Source organism: Staurois parvus, unplaced genomic scaffold (assembly GCF_062004578.1).
Source record: "Staurois parvus isolate SC_StPar_1 unplaced genomic scaffold, SC_StPar_1.0 ptg000143l, whole genome shotgun sequence".
Classification (NCBI taxonomy): Eukaryota; Metazoa; Chordata; class Amphibia; order Anura; family Ranidae; genus Staurois; species Staurois parvus.
The window spans coordinates 2,617,542-2,627,818 of record NW_028317939.1 but is presented as its reverse complement, the minus strand read 5'-3'; the positions used below and the strand labels follow the sequence as shown (position 1 = coordinate 2,627,818).

At 44.5% G+C, this 10,277-nt stretch overlaps 1 protein-coding gene across 1 annotated transcript in view; it reads left to right on the top strand.

The window, feature by feature from the left end:
• The first annotated feature begins 2,134 nt into the window (after positions 1 to 2,134).
• LOC149465141 (vomeronasal type-2 receptor 26-like) overlaps positions 2,135 to 10,277 on the top strand; it is a 52,364-nt gene continuing 44,221 nt past the window's right edge. The window contains exons 1-2 of the mRNA XM_089673612.1: positions 2,135 to 2,285; positions 4,490 to 4,679. Coding sequence (XP_089529738.1) covers positions 2,135 to 2,285; positions 4,490 to 4,679 — 341 coding nt within the window. The remainder of the gene's footprint in view (positions 2,286 to 4,489; positions 4,680 to 10,277) is intronic.

Below are 10,277 nucleotides of genomic sequence, written 5' to 3'. Positions count from 1 at the left end.
CCGATATACCCCGTGGTACCGGACCACCTTCCCTCCTTCCAAAGGCTTATTTTAATACCAAACCAATTTCTGCTCTGATAACACAGAGCCATCTTTTTCAGCTTCTAATGAACCCCCCAGGCCTAGTTCCCCTTCCCTTGCCCAACTTCTGTTATTTCTCCTTTACGGACACGAGGCGCTACTTGATTCTTAATTTGCAGTGAATTTGGTGGGAGTGGGATGGGAGGGACTATTACGTGTTTTGAGGGGAAGTCGGGATGTGAGGAGTTAGGATGACTGCATGGTACTCCATGGGTCGAATCTGTGATACTGTATTAGGTTTCACTCCTCTCACATGTGTCTTAAATTGCCTGTTATTTTCATATCTGCTTAACTGCTATAAGGTTGTATGTTTTGTTCCACTTTTTTTTTATGTCCTCTATGGATTTTGCTATATTTTGTTACTCGACTCATTGATACACAGGACTCCGGTCTGGCTTTTCTTTGTGGTTTTTTTTTTTTTGTAGTCAGCATGGACTCACATACTGGCACTTCCATGATGCTCCGCCCTTGCCACACCTCTGACCGCACCTACGAGATATTGCATAGACTGTCTTCAATCAACCAAGCGTATTTATACTCCCCTACATATCTTGCTCTCACTCTTATATGACATACAGAATCAAAATCGGTCCCCTGCCCTCTTAATAAACTGTACATTTTCCATATGATCTCCCCTGCTTGTGGCTAGTCTCTCCCTTCCACTACCTTGAATGCTGTCGGTTGTGCACCTTTATGTTTTTAAACATCTTATAACCTGTGCTCACTCGCCCCCCACATTTTGTCTGCTTTTTATGGTCCATGGTCAGGCGGACTCAATATTTTGGATCTCGACCCACCGTGTTTCCCACACAGTGAGCTTTGAGAGCTTTCACTGACCTTTTACCGGCCATCCCTATTCTCTCGCTATCTGTTCCTCTTTTTCCTTCCTTCTTAGTCTCCTTATTCACCTTTTTGTCCCAGCTATTCCCCTTTTTTCAACTTCCTTCTCATTTTTCCACATTTTTTGGTGGGTCAGCTGGTCTACCTCCACTGCCGGTATCTCATTCTCTTCTGTTTTCCTCCCATCTTTCTTCCACCACCCCTTTTTTTTTTCCTTTCTCTCTCCTCTCCCCTTCTTTTCTTTACCCAATACTACCTTTCCAATTTCCTTAGGTTCCCCTCACCTTTTTGATCATGCCTTCCCTAGATTCTCCGTCAGGTCATCTTTCATTAAATGTCCTGTCTATCAATGCAAAGGGTCTAAATACCCCCCAAAAACGCTCCCTCCTACTCACTCACTTGTGTAAACAAAGAGCGGACATTGACTTTGTACAGGAAACGCACTTCCGTCAGGATGCCATACCCAGGTTTACTAACTTTCGCTTTCCAGCTGTCTTTTACGCCCCCAATGCTCAGGCTAAATCCAAAGGTGTCTCTATTATTATTGCAAAGCTTCTCCCTCTGACTATTGTAGACTCACTTCCAGATCCGGAGGGCAGATTCTTGTTCCTAAAAGGTACCTTTGCCAATAGGCCCATCACCTTAGCGAACCTTTACGCTCCTAACACCAGACAGGTATCCTTTTTCCGCTCCATTACTTCTCCGCTCTCCTCTTTTCAAGCGGGTATCCTAATCTTAGAAGGTGATCTTAACGTTCCCGTGTCCTTTATTGGATTCCTCATCAGGTAGCTCTTTCCTGCCTTACAAATCTCTTAGACAGATCCACACCCAACTACAAGATTTGCAGCTCCATGATTCCTGGCGAGTCCTTCATCCGAATGTCAAGGATTATACTTTTTTCTTCCCCCCACATAACAAATACTCTCGGATCGATTATCTTTTCATCTCGCAAGCTGACCTATCGCTTCTCCATGTCTCTTCTATTGAACCGATGATCCTTTCTGATCATCATCCCGTCACAATGCTTTTACGATTTCCGGAGCACCATTCTCGCTCAAAGATGCTAGACGCTTCACTTATTTCAGGTGTGGCCAATGAGGCTGAGATTCGATCCCATTTGACAGATTATTTTTCGCTTAATCAAACCCCAGATACACCCCTGTTAACCCAATGGGAGGCACACAAATGCATTATCAGAGGACTCTTCATAGCCATGGCTACGAAACGCAAAAAAGAAAGACAGACGCGTCTGCAACACCTCTTCGACCGCATTAAACTCCTGGAAAAAGTTCACAAACAAACCCAAGCCGCCTCTACCTTATCCAATCTCACGGATGCTCGCACAATGCTCTTACATGAACTAGGTAAGGCAACTAAATGTAGATTTGTTTTATCGCAAAAACTCTTTTATGAGCTTGCTAACAAAAGCGGAAGATTTTTAGCCAGGTCCCTCCAGACTAAGAAATCCAGCTTAACGGTTCACAAGATTAGGGGCTCGGATGGCTCCCTAGCCTCTTCAAATATTGCTTCACACTTTGAACACTAATATAAGATGTTATATAATCTCCCTCCCGAACGCCGCCCCTCCAAGATCAATATGCCCAGAGATTACTTGATATCTGATTTTCTTCACCTCCACAGCCCCCACACTCTATCTGAGGATGATGTCCAGGGTATGGAGCATTCTATTACGGCAGAGGAACTTTCCTGAGCTATCAAACAAATGAAACCGGGTAAAAGTCCTGATGGTCTTTCGGTGGCATATTATAAGGAGTGCTTAGACCATTTGAGTGAACCTTTCCTCTCCGCCTTCAACACCCTTTCCCTGGTGTACAACACCATCGCCTTTTGGAAGCCCACATTACTGTCATTCCCAAAGACGGTAAAGATGCCTCTTTGGTTACCAATTACAGGCCCATCTCTCTATTGAATGTAGACATCAAAATCTTTGCAAAAATCTTAGCGAACCGTCTTCTCCCACTGCTTCCCTCCTTGATTGATTTAGACCAGGTGGGCTTCATCCCTGGAAGAGAAGCAAGGGACAACACCATCAAGGCACTCAATCTTCTCCACTGCCTTCACGACTCCCATAATCCTGGATTTATCCTCTCTCTAGATGCCGAAAAGGCTTTTGACAGAGTCTCTTGGGACTATTTAAGAGCTTCCTTAGAAGCGATTGGACTAGGGGTCACTATGCTTAATTTCATCATGGCACTGTACTCGGGTCCAACTGCTCAGGCAGGTCCGTGTGAATGGACATCTTTCTAGACCATTCCCTCTTGGAAATGGTACACGCCAAGGCTGCCCCCTTTCCCCGCTTCTTTTTGTGATCTCCCTAGAGCCTCTGTTACATAAACTTTGTTCTAATACTGATATTAAAGGCATTTCTGTGACAAACAAGGAATACAAGCTTGCTGCTTACACAGACGATATTCTACTGTTCCTATCAGAGCCCTGGATCACTTTACCCAATATACTCAAGGATTTTTCCTCCTTTCAATACATTTCCAATCTGAAAATCAATTATTCCAAATCCTACGCTCTCAATATTACTCTTCCTCCAGACCTGGTCTCCTTTTGCCAGTCGCAGTTCCCGTTCCATTGGGAGCGGGAGTCCCTTACTTACTTGGGGATACAACTCACGAGTAACCTCTCGGACCTCTATGCTAAAAATTTTCTCCTAACCCTTCGTACCATCCGAGAAGACCTAACTAAGTGGCACCGCCCGTGTTTATCCTGGTTTGGCAGGGCTGCAATACTAAAGATGAATATTCTCCTGCGCCTTCTTTATTTATTCCAGATCTTGCCTATCCATTTACCGCCCATCTTTTTTGCCTCATGCAGACGACTAGGCTCTCTTTTTCTTTGGAATCATAAACAGCCACATATTGCCTTTTCCCAACTTGTGCTTCCTAAATCCAAAGGGGGGATCGGATTACCTGATCTACAATGATACCACTGGGCCTGCCATTTCACTAGGATAATTGACTGCAACATTCATTCTACTACCAAAATGTGGGTGCAATTGTAACATTCCTGCTCCTCTTCCCCCTTGGCAACGATCCCGTGGCTTCTGCCCAAGCATGTTCCTCCAGATCTCCTCACACATCCAATCATCGGTCCTTCCCTAAAAATCTTTCGATTGGCCTGTAAATCGGCCTCTATTTCAGATGCCCCCAACCCCCTAACGTCTCTTCGCTTTAATCCTGACTTCCCACCAGGCATGCATAAATCCTTTCCCTCAGCTCATTGGCCACACACTCAAGTTTTGGCAAAGCACTTCTTCCACAAAGGTCAGCTAAAGACTTGCTCTTCCTTGGCTAACACCATGGGTGACCATACTTTTACTTTTTGGGCCTATCTTCAAATTAGACATTTTCTACTCTCTTCTACATATCGCTCTAAATGGACCCGCTCACCTCATTTATGTCAATCTGCTCTAAAGCTGAACCACAGAGAAACTTAATATCCTTTACCTACTTACTTCTCCTTACTGACAGACCCTTCGATTCACTCCCGGCCTGTAATGCGTGGAAAAGAGACTTAAATATTGATTTCTCACCCTCAGATTGGGAACAAATCTTTACATACTCCCATAAATGCTCCCTGAATGTCTCAGCCCAAGAAAACGGTTATAAGCTGGTGTTCCGATGGTACAACACGCCTTCTAGAATTCACCACTTGTTGGAGATGTGGAGCTCCTGTTGGATCCCTTTTGCATATTTGGTGGGATTGCCCATTGTCCAGCCCTTCTGGCGGCAGGTGCATTGAATTACTTCTTCAGTGTCAGTCATTGACATTGAATATTCTCCAGCAAAACTCCTCCTTCACCACACTCCGCTCCCCAAACGTCTATACTCCAAATCTCTGGCAATGCACATGATACCCATCCACCCACACTAAGAGACTGGTTCATGCGCATTGATAGAATTGCTGAAATGGAAGAGTTGATTGCCTCATCTTTGGATAATCCTACTAAATTCTCCCATACTTGGTCCTGCTGGACATTTTCGAACGACCCCGGAATACCGCTCTCTCCTGGGCCTGGCTGATTGACTTTGCATACCTCTTATGCCCTGTAGTACTCCTGGTGCTTTGTCGGCTCTTTGTTCCTTTCCGATTCTGCTCAGGATCCCTGGTCTTGCAGCCCCTCATTGTTGGGAGCTCTATTCATACCGAATTATGTAAGCAAGAGTTCCCATCTCGCCTCTTCTCAGGATTTTTTAGGCAAATGTCCTTCCCTGGCAGTTTTTAGTGAAGGCACTTCATCTGCCCTCATACCCCCCCCTCACCCCTTCCCTGCCATTCCCTTTCCCATTTACCCATCCCTTCCCCCACCCCCCTTTTTTTTTCTCTCTTTCCCCCTCTTTTTATGATTATTTTTATTCCTTCATCCCCATTTTCTCGCTATTCCACTCAGAGATTCTTTTCTTCTCCTCCTCTTCTTTACTTTTGGATACCCTAACCTGCTTGCAGGAGCACTAACACCTATTTGCTCCCCAACCGTGACATCTCTTTCTTCCCTAGCTTTTCACACATACACTGGCAGCTTTCGTCGGGTTACCTCAATAGTGTATCATTAGGGGTTATGCCTTATATGCCTTTACACCCAACTTCCTGCCATCACCATACGTATTGACAATGTGCTCTCCTGACACTTCTGCCCCTTCATTGGCTTTTGCTTGGTAACTGAGGCCTCATATCACCAATTCTGCCAGTGTCGCGACTCCAATACGCTGTACTGAGAACTGAGACCAGACGTGCCTCTCCATTCCTTATTACCCCTGATACTCTGATAGCGTTTTATATCTTGCTGATTGTTACCTACATTTTGTCAACTATTGTCTGCATATTTGTTCCCCTGTAATGCTTGTATCCGCTGTATGCTCTGAGTTCCTAAATAAATATTATGGGGAAAAAAAAAAAGAGTACCTCTTGTTGGACATTTGAGCCACTAAATTTATAGGTGCCTAGTGTGACTCACGGGAAAAAGAGCTCCTGGCTGTCAAGGACTGCTTGAACCGCTACAAAACATTTACCGACAAGTGCTTACAGAGATCAGGCCTGATTCTGTGAACACTGCGGTTTTGTGTACAATGTATCAAGTGACAGTTATCTACTGACACTGCACTTGCTGGGAGAGAAGGGGGGGGGCGTAGGGGCTAAACGCAGGTGCTGGCAGGTGCCGGGGCTGATCCCGCTAATGCTGCATTTTTGGGGACATACTAATGTGAATGCTGGTATAGTGCTGATCTGATCAAAGATATTGATCCATTTAGACACTATACTAGCAATGGAGGTTTAGCGTGCAAGTGAGCGTGTTCCTGACAATCAAGGGGTTAAATGTGATAACTGGTGTACTAGCGGGCAATCTGACGCTATCTGGGAGGAGCGCTAACTGACGCTAACTGACGCTAACACTATCAGAAGTCGCCAGTGACACTAATACAGTGATCAGTAAAAATCTGTTCACTGTGATCAATGACACTGGTGACAGGGCAGTGAAGGGGTTAACTGGGGGGGCGTTCAATGGGTTAAATGTGACCTAGGTGTGTTCTAATTGTTAGTGTAGTGCTTTGTACTCACGTTTTCTGTGTCTTCTCTCTCGGGATGTGCCCAGGCAGAGAAGATTGACATCATATCCTGTTCTGTGTAACTGTCAACACAAGACAGGATAGGGCAGGGACCGATCATCCGACTTCACTGGCTGAAATCGAATGATTGATCCCTCGGAGATCGAATTGTAACACCCGTGGGTCGGCGGGGGCACGTGTGCGCCCCCCTGCCCGCGGAAACATCGGGAGCGCGAATCACATTTATATACATGATTTTGTGCAGTGGTGCCGCCCTGCCGCAGTATATATACTGTGGCTGGTCGGCAACCGGTTAATCACTGATACATAGTAAACTGTGTTTACTATGTTTCAGTTTGTGAATAAAAGATAGCAAACACTGTGTCCTGTGTTCCATTTTATGAATAAATAGAAGTCTATACAGACTCCTATCCATTCATCTACAGTGCAGCTCAGGCTGCACAGAAAAGGGACTGTCATCAGTCCCATTCTCTCTCTCAAAAAAAGAGACATTAGAAGTCTGTTTAGACCACTGCTTTCTCTCCAAAGCCCCCGCTTCCCCCCAAATAACTGTAAAAAAAAAATTAAAAATACATTTTTTTTGATTAACAAAAATAATTAAATAAAATTGTAAAAAAAATAATAAAAAAATAGTAAGGCTAGGTTCACACTAGTGCGGGCGGTGCAGTTCATGTTTGCATGGGCATGGCAGCCCATTCATCTGAATGGGCTTCCAGTCTGATGTTTCATGCAAAAAAAAAAATTTTTTTTGGGACCTTACAGCTTTCCTGTGGTTACAGCACCCACAATTGCGCTGTGGGCTGAGATGCGTGTGGTTGGTGCCATTCAGAATGAATGGAAGCCCAAGGCGTCTCATTGTGGGTGTGGGAACAGGTGCGATTCCTGCACCTGCAACCAGCCAGCAGCCTGCGGGCTAGTGTGAACCAGGGCTAGGGTTCTAAATCTCCCTTACCTCTGAAGCTGGAGGCTACGCTCCAGGGGCTACTAACAGGCAGTGAGGAAGCGATTCAACACCTCCTCACCACCTGTGTTAACTCCATTTTTGCAGTCAAATGAACCACAACTGCATGCATTGCATGCAGTTGCAGGGCTTTTGCAGCACTTCCCCATTTTTCCCCAGGATATAATAGCACAGAGGCGGACTGACCATTTGGACGCCCGGGCAATGCCCGAGTGCCCAGGGTCAGTAGGGGGCCCCATGAGATGCCCCTGATACCTTTCATAGGCTTTTTTGGGTGTGGTTTGAGTGTTGGCAAGGACACAGGGGCCCCATGATTTCCTATTGCCTGGGGGCCCCATGAGTTGTCAGTCCACTTTGGTAACAGTGATTTGATAAACATTTGCCCAACTTTTGCATAGCTTAAAAAAATAAGTAACTTTTTATTCTACTGGTCACGTGGTTTCAGAAAATATATGCTTTGGGGGTCTTTTACAAACTCTGAAAGCTTTAACTGAAAAATGAAAACCTCCAGATTTTTAGAGAAATTTGGTTATTGACATTCGATTTTCACCATTTTGCAAAAAGGAGCAATTTAAAATTTACAAACATTTGTTATTTATTAACTCAGTACAGGTTAATCTTTTATATTTAACAGTAATTGTGTAACATTCGTTGTGTTTGTATTTGCTAATAATGATTTTATGGTATTTTTAACGAAAACATTGTTTTGATAAACATTTGTGCAAATATTTAATACATTTAATAAATAATTTAATACATTTCATAGCATATATTTAATATTTAATAAAAATGTGCCTTAAATTTCAGTAGCACCTTCATTTTTTTATTCTTTTTTTTTTTTACCAAAAAAAAAACGTTTATTGAGAAAGTGCATAATAATACAAAAGAAATGCGAATGATAGTCATATACAACATTTGGCAATGCATACCGGGAAAAAGTAGGAATATTCTTACAAAGAACCACATATGGAACATGGTTGTGCCAGTCCACGACGGGGAAGTCTGTAATACTCAGGCAGTATAGTAATGTGCATGGGAATGTTATCGTGTCGGACCTCCTTAGTATGTAATTCTCATTGCAGCGCCGCAGAAGGAGGCAGTGTAGATGCAGCACAACCGTTGAGGACGAAGCTAGTTGTTTTACTAGAGTGAAGGTGCCTGTAAGTAAGCTTAGATCGTCGTGAGGGTCGCTAATGTAAATAGGATAAGTATGACAATGGCATGCCTAATGTTCTCTAAAGAGGAACCCAGTGGTTGACTGGGCGTGTAACAGGAAGATAAGACGAAAGAAAAGGAGAACAAGAAAAGAGAGAGATAGAAGAGAAAAAAAAAAAAAAGGTTGGGGGGCAGGGAGGGGGCGAACTGGGTTCGTATTGTCGTCAACACCAAGGGTCTTCTATGGGTGGATTCGAGCATAAGTCTATTAACCGGAGCAGGTAGGTGGGGATAAAGCCCTGAAGGTGAGGAAGTCGCCTACCGAATGATCTAAAGTGTGGAGTAACATACAATGGAGGTTAGTATTCAATCAGGCGTGTTGGTTGGATGGTCCATAAAGGACCGGTACGTAGGAGTGGTTTTAAAGTGAGTCCAGCAGGCCCAAGTATGGGAGAATTTAGTGGGGGAATCGAGTACAGTCGCAATCAGTTCTTCCATTTCCGCAATTTTACCCACACGGATCAGCCAATCGCGTATGGAGGGAGGGCGGGTGGAGCCCCAAAGAGTGGGAAGACAGAGTCTGGCTGCGTTGACCATATGCATGGCTAAAGATTTGAGATATTGTCCCCTGGGCAGGGAGGAGTGATGGAGAAGAAACTGCTCTGGAGAGAAAGCTAGGGACAAGGTGGTCACAGACACTACAAGCCTGTGGACCTGCTGCCAAAATGGTTGGATACTGGGACAAGACCACCAAATGTGGAGAAAGGACCCATCCGAAGTTCCACATCTCCAACAGCTGTTGGGGACGGAAGGGTTGAAACGAGAGATTCTCGACGGGGTTCGGTACCATCTTGAAGCCAGTTTATAACCGTTTTCCTGAGTCGAAACATTGAGGGAGCATTTATGAGTATGCATGAATATTAGGTCCCAATCGGCGTCCGCCAAGCTGTTTCCCAGGTCTCTGTTCCAAGCACGGCAGGCGGGTAAAGAATCATAATCCCTACTCTCAACAAGGAGAGGGTAAATCTCCGAGATCAAATGTTTGCGCGGTTCAGCTCTAGAGCATAGGGATTCAAAATGAGTGAGGGGACGAGTCCAGTTATGGAACAGTTTGTGTGAGAGCAAGAAGTGTCTTATCTGCAGATAGGCTCAGAAAGGAAAATCTCGGCTATCTAGGCTATCAAGCAGTTCGCGGAATGATTTTACTTTGCCACCGCGGATAAAGTGTTTAACCAAAATCTGGTCATGAGGCCAATGCTCAGATAGGAATGACTTGTGCATGCCTGGGGGGAAGTCAGGATTGAGACGAATGGAGGTTAAGGAGTTCGGTGACTCAGAGATAATTTTTTTTATTCTATAGGTCATGTGCTTTCAGAAAATATATGGTTTGGGGGGGGGGGGTCTTCTACAAACTCTAAAAGCTGTAAGGGAAAAATAAAAAAGTAATGGAAAAATTGCAAAAATGGTCTGAGCACCTGAGTTTAAAAGTGGAGCGCAGGGCCTGGCAGCGAAAAGTTAAAGTTGGAGGATGCAATGGTAATAGAGTACTTAAATGCCTAGTAGGTGATGGGCACCTAAAGCATCGAAGAAAAAAATCAACACAAAAAGGGAGATATAAAGTCAAGAACCAAATAGAAACACCCAAC